The 17,005-nt window shown below is 35.1% G+C and overlaps 1 protein-coding gene across 5 annotated transcripts in view; it reads left to right on the top strand.

Annotated features, from left to right (window-relative positions):
* Positions 1–17,005, top strand: part of TLL1 (tolloid like 1) — a 253,162-nt gene that overhangs the window by 57,576 nt on the left and 178,581 nt on the right. The window contains exon 1 of one of the 5 annotated variants that reach the window (XM_082463628.1): positions 244–5,605. The exons of the other annotated variants lie outside the window; for them this stretch is intronic. Within the exon in view, the coding sequence (XP_082319754.1) occupies positions 5,584–5,605 (22 nt within the window). The 5' untranslated portion in view covers positions 244–5,583. Of the gene's footprint in view, positions 1–243; positions 5,606–17,005 lie in introns of those variants that run through there. 5 annotated transcript variants of the gene reach the window in all.

The following is a 17,005-nucleotide window of genomic DNA, read 5'->3' as shown; positions in this document are numbered from 1 at the left end:
TGGTAACCACTGGTTTGTTTTCTATATCTGTGAGTCTGTTTCTCTTTTGTTACATACATTCTTTTGTTTTTAGATTCCACATATAAGTGATAACATAGAGTATTTGTTTTTCTCTGTCTGACTTATTTCACCAAGTGTAATACTCTCCAGGACTGTCCACATTATTGCAAATAGCAGAATTCCATTCTTTTTTATGGTTGAGTAATATTCCATCATATATATATATATATATATATATATATATATATATATATATACTATATATACCATATCTATATACTATATATATAGTATATATATCCATTCATTTCTTCATGGACACTTAAGTTGCTTCCATATCTTGGCTATTGGAAATAATGCTGCTATGAATATTGGGATGCACATATCTTTTTGAATTAGTATTTTCCTTTTTGTCAGATATATACCCAGCAGTGGAATTGCTGGATCATATGGTAGTTCTATTTTTATATTTTTGAGGAACCTCCATATTGTTTTTCATAGTGGCTGCACAAATTTACATTTCCAACAACAGTGTCCTAAGGTTCCCTTTTCTCCACATCCTTTTGAACTTTTGGTATTTGTAGACTTATTGATAATAGCCATTTTCACAGGAGTGAGGTGATATCTCATTGTGGTTTTGATTTGCATTTTTCTGATGATTTGCTATATTGAGCATCTTTACATGTGCCTGTTGACCATCTGTATATCTTCTTTGGAAAAAATGTCTATTCAGGTCTTCCGCCCATTTTTAATTGGGTTGTTTGCTTTGTTTGATATTGAGTTGTATGAGCTGTTTATAGATTTTGGATATTAACTCTTTCTCAGACATATCATTTGCAAATATTTTCTCCCATTCAATAGGTTGTCTTTTTGTTTTGTCATTGGTTTTCTTTGCTGTGCAAAAGCTTTTAAGTTTAATTAGATCCCATTTGTTTATTTTTGCTTTTATTTATTTTGCTTTAAGAGACAAATCTTAAAAAAATATTGCTATGATATATATCAAAGAGTTCTGCCTATGTTTTCTTCTAGGAGATTTATTGTCTCAGGTCTTACATTTATGGTCTCAGGTCTTTAATACATTTTGAGTTTTTTGTATATGGTGTGAGGAAATGTTCTAATTTCATTCTCTTATGTGTGGCTTTTTTCCAGTTTTCCCAGCATCACTTATTGAAGAGACTGTCTTTTTTCCATTGTATATTCTTGCCTCTTGGTCATAGATTAATTGACCATAAGTGTATGAATTTATTTTCTGGCCTCTTTATTCTGTTCCCTTGATCTATGTGTCTGTTTTTGTGCCAACACCATGCTTTTATGATTCCTGTAGCTTTGGAGTATAGTCTGAAGTCTGGGAGGGTTATACCTCCAACTTTGTTCTTTTTTTCCTCAAGGTTGCTTTGGCAATTCAGGGTCTTTGGTTGTTCTTTTAGGATTATTTGTTCTAGTTCTGTGAAAAATGTCATGGGCATTTTGATAGGGATTGCATTAAATCATAGATTGCTTTGGGTAGTATAACCATTTTATAAATATTAATTCTTCCAATCCAAGAGCAGGAGTATCTTTACATTTCTTTGTGTCATCTTCAATTTCCTTCATCAGTGTTTTATGGTTTTCAGAATATGTCTTTCACCTCATTGGTTAAGTTTATTCCTAGGAATTTTATTCTGTTGATGTGATTTTAAACAGGATTTTATTTTTGCTTTCTCTTTCTGATAATTCATTATTAGTGTATAGAAAAGCAACAGATATCTGTATATTAATCTTATATCCGGCAACCTTTCTGAATTCATTTATTAGTTCTAGTATTTTTTTGGTGGAGAGACTTTAGGGTTTTCTACATAAAGTATCAAGTCATCTGAAAATAGTGACAGTTTTACTTCTTCCTTTCCAATTGGGATGCCTTTTATTTCTTTTTCTTTTCTGGTTGTCGTGGCTAGGACTTCTAATATTATGTTAAACAGAAGTTGTGAGAGTGGGCATCCTTGTCTTGTTCCTGATTTTAGAGGAAAACTTTCAGCTTTTTACCACTGAGTATGATGTTAGCTGTGATTTGGTCATAAATGACCTTTATAATGTTGAGATACCAACTTTGATGAGTTTTTTTTTTTTTTGTCATGAAAGGATGTTGAATTTTGTCAAATGCTTTTTTCTGTGTCTATTGAGATGATCATGTGATTTTTGATCCTACCTTTTGTTAATGTGGTGTATCACACTGATTGATTTGCGTATATTGAACCATCTTTGCATCCCTGGAATAAATTCCACTCGATCATGGTCTATGATCCTTTATATATATTGTTGGATTCAGTTTCTTAATATTTTTTTGAGGATTTTTGCATCAATATTCATCAAAGATATTGGCCTGTAATTTTCTTTATTGTAGTGTCTTTGTCTGGTTTTGGTATGAGAGTAATGCTGGCCCCATAAAATGAATTTGGGAGTGTTTCATCTTCAATTTTTTTGGAATAGTTTGAGAACAATTTATAACTTGATAGGAGTTTGGATGCATGCATTTGTATGTTTTATTACATTTGAATTTTATGTAAAACACTATAAACAATTAATGATCTCAATTGGAGCATGCTGAAGTATTTAGGGGGAGATATACTGATGTCTGTGATTTACTTAGAAACACACCAAAAATAAGGTAGATTGATGGGTAGATATAGGATGGATATACAATGAAGAAAGTATAGTTGCCTGTTAATGGTAGAATATAGATGGAAGATCTTAGGTGTGCTTCTTTCAACTTTGCTGTACATTTAGAAAACTCACCAATATAGTTCAACTCTCTCATTTTTAAAATGAGGAGAGTGAGGTTTAGGGAGAAGAAGATTAAGTCATTGGCAGGGCAGCAATTAGAACCAAAAGAACTCATTTGGCACCTTGTCTTTATATTCAAATTTGATCATTTGCCCCAAGATTTCTTTATATAAGTGTCAGACAAATCATGAGTGTTATCAAAGATGAAAAAAAGGCATTCTATGGTATTATTGAAACTCTTAATTTCGGGAAAATATCCTTTTCCTTCCTTTTTTATTTTTCATGCTTGTAGCATTGAGGCAGTTTTCATGCTTTTGAAATTAGAATCAATTGTGAATTTATATATTCTATGGTATTTATGAACCAACTATCCATTTCAGTTTTACGTTCACATACAAATGAATACAACTGACATTTCCTGATCAATATATTCCTTTGAAAGTACAGCAGTGAAGGCAACTTCTTTAGAAAAGGTCCATGAACTTTACATAGATTCTCCTAATGTCTTTTTTGGGAAAACAAAAAAATGACTTTGCCTCTGGTGTTTGACTGGTATAAGTCATAATGAAGGACTACTTTAAAATGGCTTCTCCTTGCTCTTATACTCCTCTAGAACATTTAGAGGGTAAGAATCTCTGAAGTTAAGACTACCTTAGGTTTAATTCTTGTGACATTTCTAAGTGTGAGATCTTGGGAAAGTTACTCAAGTTCTCTGAGTCTTTTTCCTTGGGTATAAAATAGGGATAATAATCACACCCTACAGATCAGAGTATTTAATAAAATCTATTATTAAAACTTTTATTAATGGTAACCTTAGAATTTGCTAGTGAATGACTTTTAGTTTTAACATTGTATGTTTATATTTTGTTTTGTTTATTTTACTTTTTATTTATAGCTGACATTTACTTTCATAAGAGATTGTGCTTCTGAATATTTATAGGATTTACATCTTCACTTGTCATGTCAATAAAACATGCACACTGTAATTCTTACAGTTCTTTATACAGAAACATGAGTCATCTATAAAGCACATTATGATTGGGTTTATTTATTCCCTACCTCTGTTCTCCTTTAAGAGATTCTTTTTTATTTCTCAGATTTTAGTGTTGATTACTGCTTTCTAGTCTTCTCCCTAAAAATTTCAAAATGTAAGAATTGTAGACTTGTACAACTCAAAATGTAAGGAATGTAGAATTTTAAAAGGGTGAGAAATTAAAATTTCAATCATTAGTGTAACTTAAAAATATTGCAATGTAAAGATGCTACTTTTTCATATTAAGTGGATAAAGATATTCTTAATTGTAGTAGGCACCACTTCAGACTAATGAAAATGTTAGCTGGGATATATAAATAAATAAAGCAAATACATTTTATTCTAAAATATTAAATATATTTTATCCACCCCAGCATACATATACATATAAGATAATAGTATATCATTTGAAGGAGAAACAAATGTCAAAGTTTTATGTACTGTAGCTCAGTAGTTGTATAATGCTTTCTTTGTGTATCATTTCAAATTCTTTTTTAAATCATATTTCATAGTTTTCAAGGTGACAAAATGAGCTCACTGTACAGAATCATAAAATTTGGAAGGTTGGGAGGAAGCTTTGAGATCTTCTGGAATTCTAAATTAGTGGTTTTTAATCCTTATTTCAGGAGGTTTTAAAAAATTACTAATGCCATACTCCAGATGCATTAAATTAGAATCTCTGTGAATAGGGCCTGAATAGTCCTAGTTTTCAAAAGCTCCCCTGATGATTCTACCATGATGTCAATGTCAGAATCATCCATCTGTTTTTGTTTTTTGTTTTTGGCAACATTTAGAAAGGAAACAGAAGTGCTCTAGATCTTGGTGAAGTCACAGACTATTTGCCTTCAGAATTAAAAAAGAATCTTGGTCTCCTCTTAAACCAGTGCTTTTCCCACTGCTTTCCTTTGGTTACTCCAGACTGTGTTTTTCTTAATGAGTTCATGTGGTCCTCAAAACCCTTGGGAGAGATCTATTATGTGTAGTCAGGCCTTGTTTTGGTGGATGAGCCTCACGGGTATCGTACATTTGTATTTTCTGAAGCACTGGGGGATGAGTGAAGATAATTGGCTTAGCCCCTAGATACCTGAACTGGATTGGTCAAGCTGCTCCATAAACAGAGTTATTTGTGGCCAGGAGAAAGTACAGTGCACTTTTAGTTGGCTACTCTAAATTTTATATACTACATATTTATTATATTATATTTTACTTTTTTCTGTGATAATGTACTATATGTGTAATAGACTAGTTTTAATTATGGGACATATATTAAGTTTAAAGATCATATAATAAAAAATAAATATTTAAAGTAATTTTACCTATTGTAAACTAATTTAACCTATTTTATATTAATTCTTATGATTTTGTTCTCATTTATAGACAACAATATTATTCATATACTATATACAGTTAACTTGCCTTCTATGTATTCCAGAATTTTTTAAAATATGGAGTTACAATATTGTCATGTCATTACAGCTAATTTCCAAAGGAATCAAAATGTGGAAAATCTGTTTATAAACCTTTTTTGATATATCCTTTTGAAAAATACAGTTTATTCTAGGTTTTCATCACCATTTATTTCTGTGGCGGGATAATGTTATAGTCTCAAGTGACATGTGGCCAAACATGGATTCAAGGGTAGTGCCTCTTGAAGGCCTTGTTTAAAACACTCACTTTGGGATACTACTGTGCTTCTTTACTTCCAGACTGACCACTGCTCTAAGCAGTGTTGGGGCAATGCCTGGGCTGCCCGACCCCTTGAAGTTCAAGAAGAAGCACCAGGACTTCTCATGATGGGAGGTCAGAATCAATGTAAGTGACTTCCTAACAGGGGCAGCTAAATCCCTTCAGTGATTTAGGTCTGTATGAAGTCAGCCATATAAAAGATTATTTCCAGTGTGTGGTGTTTGTCATCATCATACCCCAAAATCTTGCCTTTGACCTAAAATAAAACTTTAGAAGCGTTTCTCAAGTGTTAATTCTTATGTATCTCTGGTGAAAAGCACAGTGCAAAGATATGTGTTCAATTTGTTGTTTCCCTAGGATTACCCATCAATATTTTCAATTCCATGAAAATATTACTTTAAGGAAACTGGAGTTACTTTGAAAATTTCCATCAATGATAGTTTACAGAAAACTTAGAAAGTCTAATTTTAAATTTTTGTGGACTTTAAAGATGAGCATAAATGTACTCATAAATGCATAAGTGGGCAAAGCTGCAAGATTTCTATCTTTGAGAAAAGTTTTAATTTTGCTGTAATTTGACATTGTTGTTGAGCATTGTTGCTTAGTACAGATTTATTTCTTTTCAGTGATGTTACTTCATGAAATGTCAACCATGTAGGAATTCCCAAAGATAAGAGCTCAGTAAATTGTATCAGAAAACACTTGATGTGTACAAATGGATAATAGAAATAGTAGAAATAATGTTCATTTGTGATAAATTACACGAGACTAGGATTGGATTTTTCCTTTGGGGCAAAATAAAGAAGTTGTAATATGATGCTTGTATTAAGACGGAGTTTTCATTAAGAATAGAAGAGGAGAAAGTGATGAAATAATAGAAAATATCATAATACCATCAAGTTTATTTCTCCTCAAGTCCTGGGGATCTAAATATCTTTTCAAACAGTTTTCTTCTAGCTGTTTATAAGTTACAAGGTTATGGTGTTTGAAAATCATGAGAGGATAATTTTCTTGTACTGTTGAACTCTAGAACTTTTGTGTAAAATTATAATACTTCATTATATAGAAAGGACAACAAAGTTCTACAGTAAGTAAAGATTCAAACTAGTTTCTGTTTTTCTATCTAATGGCTTGCATCTAACTCTGATAAACAAGTTTAAACTTATATCATATAAAGTAATGTTTCTTCACATATTGCTATTTTCCTTCATTGAATCCAATCCATAACATATTAAAATAGTGAGTACTGGAAAGTACCTAAAGCAAAAATCCCCAGGCATATTTTAGGCTTCCCATAATCAGTTTAAAAGAGAGTCATTTAAGTTTTGTGAGTATCAGATCTGATTCCCTTCCCTGCCTACCCTCCTAGGTTGTTGTGAGGATGAAATGAGAGTAAATATGTAAAAGTACTATGTTAACTGTAACAGACTGTAGAAAATTTGTTAATCTTTTGGGCAAGATTTAGAACAAAACATTTAAAATAATCTGGGTGTTTTATCCAGCAACTTTAGAGAAGGACATCTTCCTTATATAACTTTTATTTAAAAAGAGTAAGGAGGGACTTCCCTGGTGGTCCAGTGGTTAAGACTCCATGCTTCCACTGCAGGGGGTGCGGGTTCCATCCCTGGTAGGGGAATTAAGATCCTCTCCTGCATGGTGCGTGGTGTGGCTAAAAACATTAAAAATTTTAAAAGAATTTTTTAAAATGTGAAAAAAAAGAGTAAGAAACACAGCAATTAATATATAGTGGACTGAAATACATAGAATAACAACATCAAAATATTTACAAAAAGCAGCTTTAGCTACCACGGCATATACTGGAATCAGACTGCCTTTGTCAGCCCTCCCTCCTCTCTCCCCTGCCCTCTCTAACTTCTCCACTTCCTTCTCTCCCTTTCTCCACTCTGTTTTCTTTCTACTCCCTTACTTTCCAAGGTTGGTAGGACTTTCCTGCTTGTATCCTAACCTTAAGTTTTATATTTTGTGGACCCTCTTTGTCGGTATTACATCACATAGACATCCTGGCAGGTTTTGTAGAAAGAGTTTGGACACCTTTCCCTTGGTGTTTTGTAGTAAGACAAGGTGGAGCTCTCAGCTGTGGACCAGAGAAAAGAGAGCAGTCTTTGGTCCCAGTGAGTAACAAAACCACAGGTGGTATTGACAGGAGTGTATGGCTGCGCATTAACTGAGACAGTTCTGTGGTTTGAAACTCTTTAATTGTATCTGTCACTGCCATTTACAACTAAAGAAAAATTTATTGAATCTCACCACATGTTTAGAATGAAAACTCAGAGAAGGGCAGAACCAGAAAAGTAATGCATAAAAAGGAAAGTAAGCAGAGTTTGAGAAGAAATACAAAGAAACCTGAATTGCATAAACAGGATAGCAGTCAAAGGTGAATTTTTCTGTTGGAGATGAGTTCTGGAAGGCTGTTGGATGAGAGAAAGACAGAGAGCTCATTATGCCAGGGTTGCTGTGGCTTGTCAGGGCTGATGTCAGGAGAGCTGACTGGAGTTCTGAAACCTGGGGAACAGCACACACCAAGAACACTGGAAGGGAGAAAAATGCCACAAATGAATGGGTAGCAGGAGGTAAGGAACTCATTTATCTTGGCATTCATAGTTTAAACATCATAAACTTAATTCTGATTCTTTGTTATTGGTTGTTTGTTTTTTGAAGCCTGCAATTGAAAGAGTGGTTTAAAAAGTGCAATATTTGCATGAACATTGTATACCATTCTGTAATTACCCTGAGGCGGAAAATTGGGTTCTCCATTGTTCCCTTTTCTTCATTTATTATAATCATCCTTTTCCTTCCCTTTCTTCCTCTGTCTCTTTCTGTTTCCTTTCCTTCCTTGTTTTCAGTTCTCCCACCGCAAGATTTTAGAATGATTTCTTTAGACTTACAGGTCCTCACTGGACAATGGGATATCTCACAAGTATTTTCTTCAAACATATCAATCATAGGCACTAAACTCAAAGGAGATTAATGTGTCACAGTGAATTTTCAAATTTTCCCTGTTGCATAAAGAAACTGATATTGACAAAGACAAAACAGTTAAAAAAAATAGAACATTACTTCAATAATTTGGGCTATTTGTTAGCATTGTCTTATGATTTTCAGAAGTTATATCTGTGTAAAAACTGGAAAATTTGGAATGTGATCTTTAGACAGAGGCTGCTCTTCTCTGAGGGTTAGAATCTGGTAACAAGAACAGTATTTGAGAGTTGACCTCTGGTCAATTGGCATTCCTTCCTCTGCCTGATTTTCTGCATTTGAGGGATTCTCGAGATACTGTAGTGTACCTCGGTCTCTCAGGTAGGAATATCATTAACTAGCTTGTATTTGTCTTTGAATAAATTACAAAAAAAGTGCCTTCTCTGAGCAGAAGCATTGCACCAATCGACTCTTCCTTTCAAGTGTGGCTTGGCACCGAGACTGGGCTAGGTTTAGGCCTCTGTGTGCCACCTGGAAACTGTCACGGATGTATAAATAGTACTACAGTTACATGCAGTAGCCCTACCTCCAAGCCATAGGGCAATGGGAAAAATGGGAAATTTTCTCTAAACATGATGATGCTTTATATATTATCAAACCCCAAAATACAGCAAACTTGTTTTCACTCTTAGTCAATAATCAGAAATTGCTGACTTTGGGAATTAGCAGATTATCAACATTTTATCTGTCAGTTTTCAAAGTTTTAAATAAAGTATTATTTTAAATATTATATAAATAAATATTATTTTAAATATAGTCATATGATATTAATTATTAGAAAAGTAAATCAGAAAATTGTTTCTAAGCTATTCAGTGAGGCTTTGGAATAGAAAGATAATGCAATTTAAATAAAAGATTAAATTTTGAATACTATCATGGGTCAAAGAGTTGATAACAGTAATTTTGATTTGCCAGCCTTGATAGCATCCCAGATTCTCAGATAACTTGGGAACCTGTGGGTTGCAATAGAAGTAAGATATCAAATTGTGCCTCTATGTGTGTGTGTGTGTGTGTGTGTGTGTGTGTGTGTGTGTATGTGTGTGTAGGTTTTTTCTATCCAGCTATCTTTTTTATCTGTATCTATCTTTTTTTTTTAACATATGAATTCAGGTTTTAAGACCTACTCAGGAGATAGCAAGCTGGATGCGAAAGGTTTGCAGTTAAATACTTTATATTTCAAACTGTAATATTCCTCTTAAATGCATTTAAAACATGAATATTAAAACCCCAGAAGAAATGAAATTTGGAAATAATGTGATTGGCAATTTGCTCTTATCCTCTGGCTAAAGTTCCTATGCGAGAAGGTGGCTCAGGGGAGGGAAACAGGAGGCCACTCTGTCTCAAGAAGCAGAAGGCAGAGGGTGAGTCTTGAGTATCTTTTAGGTTCAATTTGCTCAATCTAGTGATGAAATCACCTAATTTTCAGGGATTCCTACTGTTGTTCTGGACATCTCAGCTGGCATTAGTGCCATGCATTCTTTTCATTGATATTTAAGTCAAAGTAGACAGGTGCTACCCAGTGGTGCCATACCAGAGCCAGGAGCTGGAAGTCAGACCCCAAGAACTCCCAGCCAGATTGCTGTACTGTCCGACACTGTTGTTTCGCAATATTGGAACATTATAGTTTATACAATTGAGCAACTACAGTTTTGGACTCTATTTATTAAATCATGTTAAGGTTTTATTGCACTAGATGAGTGGAGAATACTAGGTTTATGTTATTTTTTTTTAAATTAATTCCAGCTTCTTTATCAAAATAAAAAGTAATAGCTCTGGCCATTGACTATTCATGTTTGATATTACAGTTTTGAAATGTGAATTTGATGTTATATTACTTATTTAGAATCTAGAGCAGAACTCTAACTACTGAAGCTACCTTTAAGAATTAAAAAAAACAAGAATATAAAAATCTCAATTGGAAACTTTTGCTTCAATGAAGGAAGGCATGGCCTTTGGAAGATACATACTAAAATCAAGTGAAGGATATTAGCTTAATCTTTCAAACTTTTTATTTTCCTTTTATTTCCTTAGACTGTGTTTTGTAGGAATATTGAATTTGTGATTCTTATGTTTGATACTGATGAAGGAATTTTAAGCAAGTTTAAAGTAAAACTAAAATAAAAATTATTAAGATTATCTCTAGAACATATTAAGTGTGTTTAATTCCCTTTAGAACTGGAAATTTTAGCTAGTTTTAAAAATTATTTTTCCTGCTCTAGCTATTGCATTAGCAACCATAGACCAAGTGACATCATTGTTTTTAATAAAACAGATTAATAAAAATGTAAGAAGATTAAGCATTTTAGATTCTGGCTTCTATGCTTAATATGAGAGTATTGGTTTGAAGCCAGTACATGCTAATTTATTGGCACTTTGTTTGAAGTAATGTAGAAGATTACCTCCTCTGAGATTGTTCACCTGAGGTAGTCATTCTCAGCCAAGGAGCAATTTTGCCCCCAGGGAACATTTGGCAATATCTGGAAACATTTTTGGTTGTCACAGCTGGGGAGGTGGGTTGCTACAGGCATCTAGGGAATAGAAGCCAGAGATGCTGCTAAACATCCTACCGTGCATAGGACAGCCCCCAGCAAAGAATTATCCAATCCAAAATGTCAAATAGTGCCAAGGTTGAGAAGCCCTGGTCTAGGAGTGTTTATTGCTTCCTCCTATTGCTTTCCTTTTTCCTTTTCCTTCTTTCTTTTTCCATTCCTCTTACTTAAATAGGTATGTGTAGCTTTGTGGAGAAGGGTAAGTGGCTGTCTATTTTGTACTAAATGTAATCTTTTAAGAGTTATTTCCTAAGGTGTGGCTTGTACAGAATGAAAAGGTGGTCAGGAGGCCTGCACTTGGCTGTACGACCTTGGACATGTCACTTACCTCTTTCATTTCTTTCTCTAAAAGTCAGAACTGAGCGAGATCTGAGGTTTCTTTTAGCCTAAGAAAATCAAAATATTTTGGCTAAACCATTCATTCAACCTCACACAAGCACCTACTTGTGTCAAATGCCATTCTAGGTGCTGTGAGTGAACTGATATACAGAAGATCAGAAGATGTAGCTTCTGATTTCTCAATGCCTGTGATTTAACTGGGGAGACGGACGTGTAAATAAAAGTGATCACGCACTGTGAAAAGCATTCTAATAAAAGAGGCTATTGGACGACAGGAGGAATTTGCCAGAAGGGGAGGCAGGGCATCCCAGACAAAAGGAATGGCATAGGCAAAAGCTTAGGATTATGAAAGCCCTGTTAGGTTAAGTAATGTTGAAAAGTTTCAGTGTGATGGGGATATGGTTGCTGAATGAAAATGCTCTTCTTGTGTTGCTTTAAAATATCAAAAATTTACAAAAGAACTTTAAAGCTGTGAAAAATAAATATTATCACATAGCCCTTGCACTGGAACCATTGGTTCATGTCCAAAGTGTTCATCACAAGCACAGACAGCCTGGATCACAGTCTGAGGATCCCGTCAGGTCCTGTCTTTCCTATTGTACTTGTCTTAACTTGTGCCTGATCTGCTGCTTCATTGTTAAAACTGTGGATTGTGGTGCAGAAGAGCCAGGAACAACACATCCAAATTTTAAGAAGTGTCTGCTTTTCCCCTCTATCAAGTTCCCTGGAAATAGTTTAGAATTTTAATAATCCCCTTGGGGCAATGGACTTGGGTAATTAAAACAGCTGATTTAATTCACAAATGTAGGTGGGCCAAATGTAGTGTCATCCCGTTCAACTCTCCTAAAACAAGTAGAGAGCATGATGACAGAAATAGCACCAAGGCTTCTGCCACACATGGACAACAGGCATCACCAATTTTTGGCTTCGTGACCAAACATTGGTCAGCATTGCTGAACTAGTGAATCTCAGCTTGGCCTAAGGCACCATCATACTCAATTTTCTTTTGCAGCTGTGAAAATCAGTATCTTCCCTTAGAGTATGTCATAAAAGGAAATGAGAGTATTCTGAGGGAAACTGATATTTTATCAGCTGTAAAGAAGTAGACAAATTTTGCGTGAGTTTTCCCTCAGCAAATCTGACTTTTCTCAGGAGAAGAGAGTTTAAGTAGAATAACTCCTTTTGCTGCTTTTCTTTGGAAATATCCAGATATAAAAAGAAGTCATGTAGTAGATATCACAGTGACAGGAGAGTTCAGGAAATCTCTCTTCTCTTTCCAGCCAAGAGCTGACTTTCTGTTACACTTAACTTCTTGATGTCTGAACTTCTCTTTCTAGAAATAAATCTAATAGTACCTGCTGTTCTTGGCTCAGGACTTATGAAGTAATGTCTATAGAGTATTTGTGAAGAAAAAGGTTCTATAACACAAATAAGTATTTTTCCACCCTTGATATCAGTTAGTTTCCGGTTTGTATGACTAAATTCTAAGTAGTCTGACATTTGGCAACCTCTTTTTTTTCCCATCAGAATGTAAAATTCATGATTAAGCTGCTCATTATGAATTTGTCACAACTTCACTTAACCTAATAAATATCCCAGAAAGTCGACTTGGCTAGAGCTGAATCAGTACAGCTTTATGAATTTGGCCACTAAGTTAAGCCAATAGTTTTAAATCTGTACTGATCTAAGGAGGAATGTGCAGAAAGCAAGGCCTGGGTGCATTCTCCCAGAATCAGTGGAGTTCAGCTGTCAATCAGGTTGGTTAGAGGAGGAGGAGGTACAGATGAATATGCTGAAGGTCAACATGTCCCCCTTCAGTATGTAGAGACCAGCAGTGGTACTAACAGAGGGACCATACTGAAGAATTAGCGGGCAAGCAGTCCTAAGTGTGACTTACGAGATTTAAAATGTTTTGAGTTCTTAAAGATTGTTCATTATGCCATAGATGCTTTTTCTTTTATGGTCTATTAGATTTTGTTTTCTATGTAAATAATCATCTGCTGCCTGCTTAAGAGACAGCCGCACACTTTCATTTATAGATAGGCTGTGGCTGCTTTTGCATTACAATGGCAAATTATGCAGTTGCAACAGAGAATTTATGGCCCACAAAGACTAAAATATTTACTATCTGTCTCTTTACAGAAAAAGTATGCTGACCCTTGCTTTAAAGAAATACCTTTGGTAAACAAAAACTATAGATAAATTCTCTCAGTGTCCAATTCACCTAGACAAATGAAATTATTTTCTTTTGAAGAAATGATAACCCCAAATACTTTCTTTTCATCTTATTTGCTTTATAATACCTGAAAAATTCTTTTAAAATGCAAATATTGAAATAATGTGTAAAAGGAAGTATGTTTCTTATGATCTATAAGCACTCCAGAAAAAAACATATGCATATAGTAGTATAGTGACTGCAAAGTGATCTCGAATAGTGTTACCAGTTGTATTAGGGAAGTGAATAAATAACAATAACAACAGCAAATGTTTATAATGAGTTTATTCTGTATTAGACACTGTTCTAAGTACTTTTAAATTTTTTTTTCAGCAACCCTTTGAAGTAGGATAATTATTTTTTTTTAACATCTTTATTAGAGTATAATTGTTTCACAATGGTGTGTTAGTTTCTGCTTTTTAATAAAGTGAATCAGTTATACATATAAATATGTCCCCATATCTCTTCCCTCTTGCGTCTCCCTCCCTCCCACCCTCCCTATCCCACCCCTCTAGGTGGTCACAAAGCACCGAGCTGATCTCCCTGTGCTACGCGGCTGCTTCCCACTAGCTATCTATTTTAAGTTTGGTAGTGTATATATGTCCATGCCACTCTCTCACTTTGTTCCAGCTTACCCATCCCCCTCCCTGTATCCTCAAGTCCATTCTCTAGTAGGTCTGCGTTGAAGTATGATAATTATTATCCTCATTTTACAGATGACATTTTTTAGTCATGAATACAGTTGAAGAATTTAACTTGTAAGAAAAACAACTAATAAAATATCATTTATAATATATTTCATGGGGTTATTGATACAAATGAATAGTTACATTTCTTGAGACTGTAAAGCCAAGGCACTGACTGTATTCCATGACAAATGTATTAAGAATGATGTAGAATAGTTTTAATAAAAGGAGAATTGAATTGTAATTTGGTAGTTTTCAGTTCTGAGCTTAATTGAATTTTCTTAAACTTCTAAATTTATTTTCTTATACAGTTAGATTTCTATTGGGTTTATTTTTTTCTTTCTCTAAAGTTAATGCATTCAAGTGAGCCCATATTGGAGATTGAAATGACTGGCTTCATACTCTGCAGAGGATAGTCCTCCATTCAGCAGTTCATTCTAAGATACTTTACACAAAGAGGAAGTGGCTTGAAGCAAAGACAAGTTCTTAGCTGGTGGCTGGATAATTGATAAGCAAAGGGTATGATCCCCTGTATGGCTTTTAGTAGCAAAGCAGAATCTATACTAAGTTGATCATTAAGCATGTCAGAGGAATGACTGTTAAGAGTTTGAATACAAGTAGAAGCCCTAAATGGGACTTAACTTTGCACGACAGTCAGACAAGGGTTGTACACTGTGGAATAGGTAGTGAGATGTTTGCAGTCCAGTATTTCATGCCACTTATCTCTGCTAACTCTGGAACTTGTCTTGGGGAAGCATAAAAGAATACAATGAAAAGACAGAGACATTTGAGATGAGAAACTCCCCAACTTAGTCCACGCTCATGAGAGCCCGCACCACACCCCATTTTCTTGAACCCTCAGCACAGCTGTTTCAGCTATTCAGCATGTCGCCATATGCTTTCCACTCGGAAAATGTTATTTAACTTGTTCCTCCTGTCACCGTCTCTTCTAGATTGTTTCTTTATACTGGGAGATTCTAACTGAAATATTTTTGTGGGTAGAAAGTGAATATTCCTAATAAAGTATTTCTTATCCCTTACTCCTATCTTTATAAAGTTCTATCTGTATAGCTGTTTACCTCAAGATAAAGGGCAGATTCATGAACAGAGATAACCTATAAACCTTTCGAATTAGGGACACTCATCCGTGTCTGCAGTAACCACACGTTAACTCAGGAGATGAAGCTCAGCTGCCAGGCTCGACATGAAGACCATGTAGCTGGATGTTCTGACATTCATGATTCAGAATCCCTCCTGCTCTTTAGAATTTACTTATAATCAGTTGTTATTGAACAGATTTAGAATTATTTGTCAGAAAAATATTTTAAAACATTAATCCATTAATAATAATTCTATAATTAAGTTATTTTGTTTATGTAATTTATATATCAAACGTTACTATATATTATTTATATAATTATTAAATTATTAATACATTAACCATACACTTTAATACATTAATATCAGTAGTGTATTCCTTATTCCTTTGACTCTGTGAATAAAGCCATCCATTTTGTATACATTGATTTGAAAATTTAAATTTCCTCTGAGATGATAAGTTTGCTGCACTGCATTATGAATTGTGACGTTGAACTGTTTGATGCGTGGAAAAGATCTGTGAAAGCTACAGTGTAAATGTTGGTCAGATACACTACTGCTCTTATCAGTTGTACAGTACGACACATGTTACCTGGGTATGCGTACCACTTTTGATTAGAATGTTAAAGCAGCCTTAATTATACAAACTTTCTCAAAAAAATTCTTGTATAAGACTTCATAAGTTTACACTCTACTATATATGCCCCCTACACCCCGAAAACAAACCAAAAAAAAACCCAAGCATTTTTCTTTTCTCTGTCCTATTTTTCAAGCTTCCACTGCATGCTGGTGGTGGTGTTGGGTGTGGTGATGGGTACTTAAAGCACCAAGTGGTTATCTCAGTCTCATTTTGCTTAATTGTTCAGTAAGTTCACCTCCTTGTCTGATCAGTTTTGTCTCATATACTCCCTGGGATGTTATGTGGGTGCGTGGGAGCAGGGGAGAGGGTTGTTTTTTGACATCATGGTCTTGAGTGAAAGGAAGCCTCAGATCTGAGTGCCGTCCCTGGATTCTCACTGGCCTCTGCTGGGGCTGTGAAGATGCTGCTCTTGTGCCCACTGCTGTTTCCTTGGCTGGCGTTCACTGTGGAAATCAGGGATGATGAACTTGGGTCCCTACTGACGCAAACCCCATGGAGTGTCCCCATGGTTGAAAATCCCAAGGTCTACAGTCCATTCTGTCCTGGCAGTCTGTCCTTCAGCTTTTCATTTCAGGACCACTTCGACTCTATTGTGGTAAATCCCTTGGAAATCTTATCCAGCACTGTCGATTACCTTTTCATCCTGCGCCGGGCTCAGAGAATATCCTCACCACTTTCCTCGCCCCTCGGGGGTTGGGGAGTGCTAACTTGCACGACCCCACTTTGGAGGAGGTCCACTAGGCCAGCACCTCCCTCTCAGATCTCCAAATGCTCCCTGCATTCAGCTTTCTCTCAGCACCCCTGTACCTTTTGCTGTTTCAACACACGGTGTGGGAGCTGGAACACTTTTCATGACTGATTCCCCTGCTGCTTCTCTTACCTTTCAAATTTCTATGAGCTTCTCTTATTTCTCTTTTGCTGGAAATTCCCGTAGGTCATATCCACCTCCTTCTCAAGGTGGAGTTCATCCTCCCTTTTCAAGTGCAAAATGCCTACTGGGAA

This window comes from Balaenoptera physalus (assembly GCF_965194825.1).
Source record: "Balaenoptera physalus genome assembly, chromosome: 5".
NCBI classification, from domain to species: Eukaryota; Metazoa; Chordata; class Mammalia; order Artiodactyla; family Balaenopteridae; genus Balaenoptera; species Balaenoptera physalus.
The sequence above is the reverse complement of the archived record's forward strand: the minus strand, read 5'-3'. Positions and strand labels throughout refer to the sequence as shown.